This window comes from Schistocerca americana, chromosome 1 (assembly GCF_021461395.2).
Source record: "Schistocerca americana isolate TAMUIC-IGC-003095 chromosome 1, iqSchAmer2.1, whole genome shotgun sequence".
In the NCBI taxonomy this organism is placed as follows: domain Eukaryota; kingdom Metazoa; phylum Arthropoda; class Insecta; order Orthoptera; family Acrididae; genus Schistocerca; species Schistocerca americana.
The window spans coordinates 591,662,228-591,676,309 of record NC_060119.1 but is presented as its reverse complement, the minus strand read 5'-3'; the positions used below and the strand labels follow the sequence as shown (position 1 = coordinate 591,676,309).

Sequence of the window (14,082 nt, the reverse complement as noted above, 5' to 3'; positions counted from 1 at the left end):
CGAAATGCTGCTGAAGCCTGCAGGGTGTATGCAGAACGGTACCCGGACAGAGAGCATCCAACGTGCCGCACATTGCAAAACATCTACCGCCAACTGTATGCAACAGGTATGGTAGTAGCACGCAAACGGGTCCGTAACAGGCCCGTCACAGAAGAAGCGGGTGCTGTTGGTGTATTAGCAGCTGTTGCCATGAACCCACACATGAGTACACGGGACATTGCGAGAGCAGGTGGACTGAGTCAAAGTAGTGTCATGCGCATACTGCATCGTCACCGCTTTCACCCATTTCATGTGTCGCTACATCAGCAATTACATGGTGATGACTTTAATCATCGAGTGCAATTCTGTCAATGGGCATTAACAGAGAATGCGTTGCAGTTGTACCTGTTTACCGATGAGGCGGGTTTCACAAACCACGGGGCAGTGAATCTACGGAACATGCATTACTGGTCCGTGGACAATCCTCGCTGGCTCAGACAGGTAGAGCGACAGCGATTGTGGACTGTAAATGTATGGTGCGGAATCATTGGCGACCACCTCATTGGTCCTCACTTCATTGCAGGGGCCCAAACAGCTGCAACATACATCGCGTTTCTACAGAATGATATGCCAACGTTGCTCGAAAATGTCCCACTGGAAACGCGTCGACGTATGTGGTATCAGCATGATGGTGCACCTGCACATTCCGCAACTAACACTAGGCTGACCCTTGACAAGATGTTCGACGGGCGTTTCATAGGACGTGGAGGACGCATAAATTGGCCAGCCCGTTCTCCTGATCTTACACCTCTGGACTTCTTTCTGTGGGGTACGTTAAAGGAGAATGTGTACCGTGATGTGCCTACAACCCCAGAGGATATGAAACAACGTATTGTGGCAGCCTGCGGCGACATTACACCAGATGTACTGCGGCGTGTACGACATTCATTACGCCAGAGATTGCAATTGTGTGCAGCAAATGATGGCCACCACATTGAACATCTATTGTCCTGGCATGTCGGGACACACTCTATTCCACTCCGTAATTGAAAACGGAAACCACGTGTGTACATGTACCTCACCCCTCATGGTAATGTGCATGTGCGTCAGTGAAAAAGACCAGTAAAAAGGTGTTAGCATGTGGACGTAATGTGCTGTTCCAGTCTCTTCTGTACCTAAGGTCCATCACCGTTCCCTTTGGATCCCTACGTAATTCGCTGCTCTTCGATACACATGATCGAACAGCGGAGGAGTGGTACTCAAGCGTCAACTTTAGGTTACAATATCTCCGGATGTAATTAACATTTTACAATGCAACAAACGGCACTGATTACGTATTTGTTTATATGTTCAGATGTGCTAGCAAAACTAACGTGGTTCCATTTAAAAAAACGTAGGTTTGTGTTAAAAAAATACTTCCGTGAGTTTTTTATGGTTTGTATTAACCAATTACACTAGCCCCTCTCCTCACGTTCGGTCTGTGGAATCGATTCGTCAGTATTTGATGTGGTTTACGAAATATATCCAGCGGTAATGTTAGGTGACTCACCCTGTATACTGGCTACTTCATATGTGTATTGTTATGCTCACAAGAGAATGATTGTGTTGACTTTTGGAAATGGCGAAAGTCCTTTACAACTGTTGATTGCATGCGTAATAGAAGTCAAACAATCAAATTATATTGTAGTTTCATTCCCAGTACTAGTTTCGAACAATGCCGACATCGTCACATGATTTCTGATTTAATGCATTTTATTTCTTGATAGTACTGTCCTCGGCATAAACAATTAAAATACATGCAATTGAGTCATATCCGTTGTCTAAATAAAACTGGTACTTGCTTGAGCACTGGAGGGTCTCATTTCAATAAACATTTTTTGTTGTTGACGAAATTAGCAGTACATAACGTTGAGAGGTAGACGCAGGTTTCATAGGAGGGTGCTTGTCGTGTTTCAGCGACGTGGGTGGGCGGCGGCTACATCAACGGCACCGCCGAGGCCATCTACCGGTATGGGCTCGTCTGGTGCCAGGCGCCCTTTGGCTACGCCCTCAGCCTCGTCTTCGGTAAGTCTCTGCTTGCATATATCTTTGTCTTATGACTAAGCTTAGCTGACAAAATGTTTGTCCCCATCTTAAAAGAGCACGCTGGATGCTCTGAGCAGCTTCAGAGGTGTAGAACTCACACTTGGCGGGCACGTGGCCCACCACCGCTGACGTAACCGTAGCAGTAATGTGGCGTGTATGAGCCATCAGGATGTATGGATCCTATGCATTAAGATGGGTCGACTTGGAGATGTGAATGAATGTCACAAAGGGACTATGGTGTTTGCACGTTTCCGTGAGTACACCGTGAACGAAGTTGCCCGATTTGTCCAACGTGTCTACAATGAGCAGTGTATCACTGTCAGCCGTGTAACGAGGGTCAGTATAGTGTCCGTAAAAGGTATCTTTTACAGAGGCTCTTGCGTAAGGAAAAACAGTTTCAATTAAATGATGTGTGTTAAGCCCGTAGAATCCAGTTAGTTCTAGACACTCACACTTTTCTAAAAAAAAAAATTGAACTCCACCAATTCCAGTGAGCCATCTCAATTCTATCTCCACGTTACGTTACAAATTATATTGTTTGAAGTTTGTGTCCGAAACGGTCGTCATTCACCGGTGAAACAGTTAATTAAATCTTGATTGCAAGCCTCATAGCAATACGTAAGCGGGTTTGGCTGACCAATTAAACACTTCAGTTTAATATTTAAAGCAAATAACACAGCATTAAGCTAGCGGGCGTTATTAACTATCAGCTACTAACCAAATATTCTTAAACAAGCGGTGGCCGTAAGTGACCAGTACAGAAATAATCAGATTAAATATTTAAAGCAAAACTAGACAGCATTAAACAACTGGCCATTACCGCCAGAGCAGCTAGATTAATTACACAATACCAAGAGTAATTTTACTAAGAGAGCACACAAGAAAAACTGATAGTATAAGTATATGAATAAGCAGATACACTGTCGGAACAAAATTGCAACACCAATAGATAGAAAGGTATGAAGATCCGGGAATGCAATTGCCTACGTAACATTTAAGTGATAAATATTGTAAGATCACAAGTTAATGTAAGCGTGAGACAAGCCATTGCAAATGTGAAATGCTAGTACATTCATAACAGGTATAAGCGCAGGAATGTTGAGCGCAAGCGTACAAACGAGCATGGATTGTGTTATACAGGTGCCTGATGTCAGTTTTTGGGATGGAGTTCCATGCCTGTTGCACTTGGCCCGTCATACACGGAAGATTAATGCGAGCTGTGGACGACGCTGGAGTTGTCCGATGATGTCTCATATGTTTTCGCCTGGAGACCTGATGGTCGACCAGGCCAAGACAACATCTCGACACTCCGTAGTGCAGATTGGGTTATAAAAGTGATACGTGGGTGAGCGTTATGCTGTTGGAGAACATCCTCTGGAAAGCTGATCATGAACGGCAGCTAGACACGTCGAATCACCAGATTGATTTACAGATTTGCAGTCAGGTTGTTTGGGATAATCAAGAGAGCGCTCCTGCTGTCGTACGAAATTGTAAGCCCTCAACTGGCCCCGTTATAGCCAACACACGGCCATTGCTGGCACCAATTCAGAATAAGCGTTCATAATAAAACACAACAGGCCTCCACCCTGACCGTCAATGAGTTCTCGCTTGATGCCACTGAAGTCGCAGATGATGGTGGTTTAGGGTCAGCGGAGAGCACACCACAGGGCGTCTGGCTCGGAACTGACCTTGAAGTAACCGATTTTAACAGTTAGTTGTGTCATTGTGGTGTCCACTGCTGCCGAATTGCTGCAGCAGATGAAGTACGATGCGGCAGAGCCACATCTTCTTGGTAACGCCACTTGGCCGTCGGAGAGCCCAATCATCTTGCGACCCAACATTCTAGTGATCACCACGGCCAGCAATCATGTCGAGTAGCTACGTTACTGCCAGGTCTTTCTGTAATATCGTAGAAGGAACATCTAGTTCCTCGTAGCCGTGTTACACCAACTCGATCAAACCCAGTGAGGTATTGATAATGACGTCTTCGTCGCCTTAAAGGCAATCTTGATTAACATCAAGTCACCACGTCCAACCTCAAAGGTACTCGGCGTCGCGCTTCCCTTCCCTTCACAGCCCAAAGCAGATTTGAGCCTTAAACGCGCAGCAAAGTTGTGGCGAGCTGCTCGGAAGCCAAGGAACTTGTTTATAAAGTTCAGGAACACCTACCGTAGTTCCAAAGGCCAGGGGTACTCCAGCCAGACCGCAACCTTTATCAAAACTCGGCGCCAAACTCGGTGCCACAGTCACGGGCCCGGTGCCAACAGCCTTCTTCGGTCTGGCGCACACGTTTCCCGTTGACAGCGGCCCTCGCGTTGATCTCCGCTGTGGGCGTGTACAAAACGCCGATCCCCAAAGCCGACCGTTCGCAGCATGCCCTCGGTTCACTACGGCCACGACGTTCTGTCAATCGGCACCTACTTCCAACATCATTCTTTCCGCCGCGGCTCGCGCCCTCTCGCCTGGAGCAACGCGTCAATATCTATGCCTGTCTTATTCGACAAGGAGTAAAATCGATGGGCAAGCATCAGTTACCTCAAAAATAATCAAACAACTGAATGGTTCATAAAATGTAAAATATAGCCCAGTAACTCGTAACACGGACAAGGAAACTCGTTATACGTTTGTGTGGAACTATTAAACTCTGAGCTCTCAGAACTTTGAAAAGTTTCAGTATCATTTTCAGATCCATAAAACGGTAATGACTGAAGTTATTCCACCACTTGCATATATCTGAAAATATTCTCTGTACGGAACTTCACACGAGAAGTACACTGTGTTTCCAAAAGGTTCACCCTGTTTCACATGGCTATGTCTTCTACGTGAATGAAGATAAAATCTTAGTTTATATTTTAAATTGCGCAACGAAACTAGAAACTTCTGTTGGTGCTGGTTGTAAGTTGTCGGTTCCTATGATTGCCAGTGATGCAGATAGCTTCCTCAGTCGCCTGTTTCTTATGTTGAGGAACGTTGGACAAGTTTCCCAACTGATTTATTATTTCCAGCTACAGTGCCCCTGTTCTGCTCGGCCTGCGTCACCAGGTCCTGCAATGCTGAGGACACCACTCCAATGTCTGCAAAACGGCTTGGCGTGGAATGGCTACCTCAACGAACCGTGCAGTGCCCTGCTTTGTGTCGGGCTTGTACGGCCACAGAATTGGGATGATGTCAGGATGCCCCAGCAGTTGACTGAGCAGTCTCCATCCCTGTCGCCTCAGCACTGCCCACTGGGAGCTGTAAGGTGGCCCGTGGTATGCTTCCCGGCTAAGATCGCGGCGACAATGAGCGCCCACGATCTGCCGTCCGAATCTGCGACCCTCACATCGGGATGCCTCCAGTGTGTGTTGGGAGCCAACAAGACTGCCCACAGTAGCAAGCCATGGCGTGGCCCACCACTGGCTGGCTGCGGACACTGTGTTGCCCCAGACGGTCGAACCAGCGACCTGCTGTGGACTGGAATACCGGTGCCCCATCTGCTGCTGTGTGTAGCCGGTGGTGGGACACACCCCGCCATCCAGGAGAGCTGTCACACTTAAATGCCTTGTTAGTGAACTTGTGGCTATTTATACGCGGCTGTGCACATTTTTTTTGCTAACGTGCCGCTCTGAGTCATGTACTCATAACACCTGGGTTGGGCCAGTGGCCCCCTTCTGTCTGTAGCTTGCGCCATGCAAACCGCTGCATTTACTCTTTTCAGTGGGTCTACGGCCCTGTAGCCTCCATTCTACTTCGCAACCACTGGTAAGCATAACTTACTGTCAACAGGCCTGCGCCTGGCTGTAACTTGTGCGCTCAGAAATATTGCACCGAAGCTAACCTTTTCCCATCTTAAACGGTGGTGCCACTACATCATTCCCCCCTTCAGAAAGACCCAGTCCCCGGGTCGATTTCCAACTACTCTTAAACTTGTTTGGGTCAGCACATACTTATGACATATTTACTACTACTACTAGAAAATTTAGGTGTGGTCTAGTCCTCTTAAAACACATGACATGAAACAAAACGTAAAAATTCCTTTCTGGATAACCCCTTACCTACCCGTCTTACGCCCTCAGTATCCAATCTACTGGGACTTGGACTACCGTCAGTTCCCTCTTGCTCTTGGAATTGGCTCTCTGCCCAGTTAGAATGAAAACAACACACAACAAGGTTAAGGCTGCGATGGCACTTGGCTCAGAGGTGCTCAGGATGATCGTTACTTGCCGTTGCCTTTCCCTGTGTTGAGAAACATGGTGCACAAGCTGTGTGGCTGATATGCGGCCCTCTTGCTCTGAAATGAACTGGTTTATGGATCTCAACAGACGTGACTCCAGAGTTTGATTTAACAAGGTCAGATTCTGCCTTGGAAAAAATCTAAAGTTGCCTCTGGCCTGTACAACTGTGGCTGTGTAACATTCAACTGCGTGACTCCTGAAATTTACGCTGGCAGATGGAAGGTTGGTCCTATTATGTTACACTTAGTTCTATTGATTAAAATTCTGTTCCCCCCGCTCTATACATTTCGCTTCGGCAAATACTCCCTGCACAAAACAACTTGCTACTACTATTAATTTTTTGTAGGTGGAGAAGATCCAATGCATTCCGACCCGTTGCAAGCTCAGTTTTGGCTCCACAATGTCCCTTGGACAGTCTATTTCTTTCCTCCTGGCTAAAAATAACTGCATCGGGCACGTGTCCGGATTGCTGCTTATCGCCCTGGCTGGGCATACCGTTACCTTCCCTCTACAGCAACTCCATAATTCCTCCCTTGTCATCTCGGTGTACCGGCTGTTAACTGCTGAGATCAGCAATACCTTCTCAGTTTTTTCCTAATACCACTTGCTCAACGCTCCCCTTTTCAGTGACCTGAGGACAGGGATCACCATCACCCTTACTTCCTCATCAAAGAGACTGCTGTCCCTAGCAGGTTCACAATACTCGAAAACACATACAATATATGAAAATACAATGCCTAATTAATCTACACAATCCCAATGATACAAAACCAGAAATAAAAAAAAAAACTACAAATACTCCACTACTTTCTGGATCGCAGAGCATACGGTATATCATGCTATACTCTATCTTCTTGGTTGTCTATGCGCTGAACACCTCTCTTCACTCTCTTTCTTCCTCTTCCCTTTCTGTGACATACCTGGAATCGCACCCAGACAACCCTTAAATGGCCACAAGCGCCCAATGTGTACACTAAGGACGTGTGGTACACTTCCTTTCCACTTCACTGCGTCTTCCTGCCTTTCCAAAGCCTCTGTATTCGCTTTTTGTACCTGTTTCCAAACATCCTGAATTGTCCTTACGAATTGATGTGCAGATTCACCAGTCCTTCCTTTCTGTAGCTTCACTAAATCGAACGGTGACGGCATTTTTCACCCATACACTACCTCAAATGGAGACAAACTGGTATTGGTATGGACTTTTGCATTGTACGTGCATACAATATGCTTCAAATACTCGTCCCACTGACGGTGATGAGAATTCACTTAAAAACTCAGCATCTTCCCGATCGTTCTGTGTACCCGTTCTGTCCTTCCGTTCGCCTGTGGATGCAACACGCTCGTCCTCAATTTCTTTACGTTCAACAATTTACACAGTTCCTTTATTAAATATGACATGAAGTTGGTCCCTTGGTAGATAATTATTGTCTCTGGTACACCAAACTTCAAAATCCAGTTGTTTATTAATGCTTGCGCGACCATTGCTGCCTGTTGATTTGGCATAGCCACCATCTCCACATACCTCGAGAAATGGTCTATTATTGTCAGAACGAATCTGTTCCCTGATGATGTTCGACTGAAAGGTCCTAAGACGTCAAATCCCAACATAGAAAATGGTCATGTCGCTTATGGCAATCGTTGTAGCTGTATCTGTTTCCTACTCAAATCGATTCTCTGCATTCATGGTATACAATTCTTGACATACTGATCCACATCCACTTTCCTACCTCTCCACCAGTACCTCTCCGCAACTCTCCTATTCGGCGCTCTACACCCTCCATGACCAGATAACATGTGATCATGTGCTTCCTTTAAAACATTATCTCTCAGTTTCGCTTTCACTACTACCCTTGTCCCTAACTTAGTTTCCCTGCACAGAAGACCATCGTATATATTAAATTATGGCTGCGTCCGATACAATTTACAATCGTCGTCAGCGTCCTGTAACTCTTGCCATACTGCTAGGTCACAACCTATGACTTCTAATTTTGCCACCTTTCTACTCAGTGCATCCGCATTACCGTGCTTCATCCCAGGCTTGTGCACCACCTCGTAGTCGAATTCACTAAGCCCCACAGCCCACCTAGTGACTCTAGTGGATGGATCCTTCAACCCCAGCAACCACTTCAACGCAGCATGATCTGTCATTACCCGAAATCTTCTCCCATATAAATAACATTTAAAATATGTGATTCCATGGATAATACGAAGCATCTTCCTCTCTGTTGTTGAGTAATTCCTCTCTGCTGAATTCAACTACCTAGACCCATAAGCTACAAGATGTTCTTTCTCATCAATTTCCTGACTAAGAACACACCCAAATGCTTGATTCGATGCATCATATGCTAGTATAAATTCCTTTTCAAACTCTGGAAACAAAAAAACCGGACTTGACCTTAACACTCCTTTCAATTTGGCAAACGCTTTCTGACACTTTTCTGTCCACTCAAATTTTACACCCTTCCGTAACAATCGCGTGAATCGCTGTGCTAAATCTGCAAAACCCTACACGAACTTTCGATAGAAATTGCAAATTCTGACGAATGATTGCACTTCCTTAACTGTTTCTGGCTCCCGAAAATCCCTTACAGCGTGTACCAACCTCGGATCTATTCACACTCTGTCCTTATTGATGATATTACCTAAATATTTCACTTCTTTCAATGCAGAATGACACTTCTCCAGGCTTAACTTCAAACAAGGTGCTCTTAACCTCATGAAGACTTCTCTTAACCGCTGTCGATGTTGCTCCATACTACTTGAAAACACTATAATGTCACCCAAATAGGCAAGACACTGCCGTGGTTTCAAACCCCTTAACACACTGTCTAGCAACCTCTGAAACGTTGCTGGTGCGTTTTTCACACCTAATGGTATGGTATTCTGGTGTACTGGTAATGGCCTCCTGGAGTATCGAAAGCAGTTTTTGGACGATCCTCTGGAGCCACCTCTAACTGATGATAACCAGTTGTCAAATCCATCATCGAAAAGTACTGGCACTGTTCTAAGTGATTCAAAGTCTCTGATATGTTCGGAATGGGGTATGCATCTGTTACTGTCTTATTATTGAGGTATCGATAGTCACAACAGAACCTGTATTTCTTAGTTCCATCCATAGAATTTTTAGGCACAACGACAATGACCACTTCCCAGCAACTATTACTATGCTCTGTAATACCGTCCACAAGCTGTTGATCAATGAATTTCTCCACAATCGCCTGCAAATACCTCGGTATTCTGTATGGTTTACGGTAAAAAGGTGCTTCGTTACCTGTTGGTATCCTATGTTGAACTAATGGAGCTGCTGGTAATGTCCCTTGTGGAAAAACAAATCCTTAAATTCCCACAACAATTCTTCCATATGCTCTTTTTCTCCTCCTTTCAAATGCTCAACCTTGTTGCGCAATGGAGTTCTATCGACAGTTACTGGTTGATCGCTGGCCGGCCGGAGTGGCTGAGCGGTTCTAGGCGCTACAGTCTGGAAGCGCGTGACCGCTACGGTCGCAGGTTCGAATTCTGCCTCGGGCATGGATGTGTGTGATGTCTTTAGGTTAGTTAGGTTTAAGAAGTTCTAAGTTCTAGGGGACTGATGACCACAGCAGTTAAGTCCCATAGTGCTCAGGGCCATTTGAACCATTTTTTTGGTTGATCGCTATGCCTACCTCTCGAACACCAGTCTTCATCATCTGGTACATCCAAATTCGCTACTAAAACTCCTTTTCTCAAATTCGCATCTACAGTGCTAAAATGTAGAGGGATGTTAGATGAGGATGGAAACTGTCAGGATGCACCGTATTAAAAGTCGTCTGAGTTTCCCAAATGATTTATTATTTCCAGCTACAGTGCCCCATTTCTCTTGGTCTGTGTCACTGGATCCCGCAATGCTGAGGACGCCATTTCGCTATCTACGAAACAGCTTGGCATGGAATGGCTGCCTCAGCGACCCGTGCAATGGTCTCTTATGTGTCGGCCTTGTACGGCCGCAGAGTTATGACAATGTCAGGATGCACCGGCAGTCGACTCAGTGGTCTCTGTCCCTGCCGCCTCAGTGCCGCCCACTGGGAGCTGCAAGGCAGTCCGTGGCGTGCTTCCACCCCAACATGGCTAAGATTGTGGTGACAACGAGCACCCACTATCCGGCATCCGAATCTGCAGCTCTCACCTTGGGATGCCTCCGGCATGTGTTGGGAGCCAACAACACTGCCCACAGTAGCGAGCCATGGTGTGGCCCGCCACTGGCTGTCTGCAGACTCCGCGTTGGCCTCAGAGGGTCAAACCAGCGACCTGCTGTGGACTGGAACGCTGGCGTGGCATCTGCTGTTGTATGCAGCTGGTGGTGTGATACACCCCGCCGTCCAGGAGAGCTATCACACTTGAGTGCCTTGTTAGTGAACTGGCGCCTATTTATAAGCGGCTGGGCGCCTATGTTTTGCTAATGCTCCACTCCGAGTCATGTACTCATAACACCTGGGTTGGGCCAGTGGGCCCTTCTGCCTGTAACTTGCGCCATGCAAACTGCTGCGTTTACTCTTTTCAGCAGGTCTATGGCCTTGTGGACTCAATTCTACTTCGCAACCACTGGTAAGCGTAACTTACTGTCTACAAGCCTGCGCCTGTCAGTGACTTGTGCGCTCAAAAATATTGCACAGAATCAAACCTTTTCCCATCTTAAATGGTGGTGCCGCTACAGTTACCCAATATGTGTCAAGTGCAGAACACGCCGAAAATATTTTCTCAACGGATCAGTGCACGTCCAACACTGACAGCAGCATGTAAGAGCACTTCCTAACAGTGAGCTGCCTCAAATATGGACCGACTGTGAGGGATTGACAGGTCTCTCTTTGCACCATTGGCGTCCAAAGTCTTCTGATCTGAAACTTTTTTTGCTGACATTTGTGAAAAATTTCGTCTATGTCTCTCCTCTCCCAACAATGTATGTCGAATGCAACGTCGTAGAAGAATGGCAGGTAATATACTAATTTCAAGCAAGCTCGCAGTAGTTTCAGACGAGCTTGACCATCGTGCAGCTGTTTACTGTGTGTCATGTGTGGGGTACACAGTACATCTATGAAACAAAAATGAAAACTTTGATCCTAGATGTAATTGTAAAAATCATTCCACGGTGCATGCACGATGTATCATTGTTAAATCGGATGATCCTCTTGAAAATAAAAAGTTTGCGTTACTATCTATCTTGAGACATATGGTTAGCGGTTGAACCCTGGATATGAATCATCGGTGTACAGATAACGAAGCGTTATTGTCAGTCTTGTCTCTTCTGAAATTAAGTTACAGCGCATAACCGTATCTTTCCTGGAAAAATGCGTTCTCAGTTTTCAAAACAGAATATTATAACCTTGCAGTGACACTTGATGTCGATTCTAAAGAAGTCTGAGGCAACCTGTGGACACCAAAGCGCAAACCAAACCACTCAATTCGTTCATCCACTGTATGACCATGCAACCTTCGTTCTCTTTTTTCTGTTTCTGCCGAAGAGAAAAGATGCATCGTGTACATATATCTATACTACTGCCAATACACACAGTATAGGTTGTGAAGATGGGCAACCATATCTCGATTTCACGTATTATAAATGTTTCGAAAATGTACTTTAGATGATAACAATTATTCTCTTACAAGGAAGTTTAATACAGTAAAGTCAGAATATGGCACAGACTAATATAGCGGACAGACATTATTTCTGCGGCTCTGATATTTTGTGTAACCATTTTGTTATGGTTCATTTGATTGATTGATTGATTGATTTGGGGGAGGGGACCAAACAGCGAGGTCATCGGTCCCATCGTATTGGGGAAGTAAATCGTCCGCCCTCTTTCAAAGCACCGATCCCGGCATTTACCTGAAGTGATTTGAGGAAACCACGGAAAACCCAAATGAGGATAGCCGGACGCGCGTTTGAACCGTTGTCCTTCCGAATGAGAGTCCAGTATGATAACCACTGCGCCACCTCGCTCGGTACTTCATTTGGCAAAATGCTAACTAAGTTTTTAAAGTGACAGAATTAAGCAGAATCGAAGAAAATCAGTAATGTGCTAACGTAGACACTGTGAGAGGCAACAGTAAGCGAGAAGAATAATTGACGCAACAATGGCTACGAGAAGTAGGAGTGCCTGGGAAATATCCTAATAAAACTGTAGTGGACTGATGCCGTGATATTGTTGTCATTGTATCCAGAAAAATACAGCGATAATTCAAAAACTGACACTAATAAGTGGTTACCAGGAAACGGAAAAATTGTACCGGCCATTTCGTTAGTTGTTCCCTTGTTTAACAGAGGCACATGATTAAAAACTCACGAGGGAGAGGAAAATAGACAATGAGCAAAATGTGTCAACATCACTGTAAAATTCTCCGTGTACGGTGCCTCTTTTCAAGAGCAACTAACTTTTACAGTGCGAACTGCATCGAGTACAGCGGAAAATAGCTACGGGTGCTCTTCAAGTTTTGACGCTGAATAATTCATATGCTTCAGCGACTTTTCGGCAACTTTTCTTGCGGCGCACGCCGTAAATTTGTGTGTCAAAGTGCGGAAGACCAAGTGAGCGGAGTTATAAATATTTAACCACGATAAAAGAGAACCCTTAACGATCAAAAAGTACTTTGATGTGCTTAGGTACTTCGGTGACTGGCGTTCGCTGCTGTCCCCTTTGATTTCGTGCTCATTTTTCTTCGAAATAGGGGGCGGTACGATATATAATGCTGTTGTGTCTGTTCTACATCCCAACACACACTATACAATTAACAACATATCAATGACAGTCCTTTAAGTGTGCCAAAAGTGGAGAGCAGAAAGAGGAAATCTACTATGTCGGAAAGGAGGGAGAAAGACTCGGGCTTAACCCCCTGTCCAAAACGAGGTCATTAGAGGCGGAGCACAATTTCAGATTCGGAAAGGAAACCAGCCACGTCGTTCCAAAGAAGCTATCTCGGAAATTGAGGTAAATGATTTAGGGAAACCACGGAAAACCTAAGTATATGTGGCTAGACGGGGCTTTGAGTCGCCGTGCTCCCGAATGTGAGACCAATGTCTTACCACTGTGTCAGAGGTAATTCTGTCACCGAAATTACGAACGCACTGACAGCTCTCAGCAGCCTTCCAAATAATATCACGATGAATCACCAAGACATTTATTGCTTAAAATTCTATTTCACGGCACGCTGTCTGAGAACGAGGAGAGGAAAGAAGGAGAAACTGCGAAGGCGTCGCATTTAAATGACATTCCAGTCACACTGCATGCGACTTTGTTTTATACTTCACATTTCGCAACAACATAGATCACAAAAAAATTTCAGTATCATTTAATTATTATTGGTGCGATGAAGGATTTTTATCTGGTACAAACAATTGCTTACGGAGAGACGCAGGCAATTTCACAGATTTTCGCACTGGGGTTTCCATGTCATCGTCACTTGTTTAGTTTCGTACCGGTAATAGAAAAAAGGTTTTTCACGCAAGAATGTCGCTCGACATATTGTAGCACTTCTGCAACCTTATTATGGAGACACAGGAACTCTTCCGGAGGAAAGCAATGTGAGCGGCCTGGACAATTTTGACGTAAAACAATTTGTCATTAAAACGGGAAGTACCTTGTAGGTCAATCAGCTACATCTGTACATGCGCAGGGGCGCTTTCAACTGAATCAGTGAAAAGGTCCCGAAAACTGATTTAAGATTGGTAATGTCCTCAAAACGTTTAGGAAACTACTCTTGTATTTCTTTCAAGGCAACAATGGATTCTTCAAACCTCGTGTTTTGTTTAACTGCGGTGATCTTCCGGAACTGG

General features: G+C 45.3%; 1 protein-coding gene across 1 annotated transcript in view; it reads left to right on the top strand.

Annotated features, from left to right (window-relative positions):
• The window catches only part of LOC124606767 (high-affinity choline transporter 1), a 360,300-nt gene that overhangs the window by 204,762 nt on the left and 141,456 nt on the right, over positions 1-14,082 (top strand). The window contains exon 4 of the mRNA XM_047138825.1: positions 1,936-2,043. Coding sequence (XP_046994781.1) covers positions 1,936-2,043 — 108 coding nt within the window. The remainder of the gene's footprint in view (positions 1-1,935; positions 2,044-14,082) is intronic.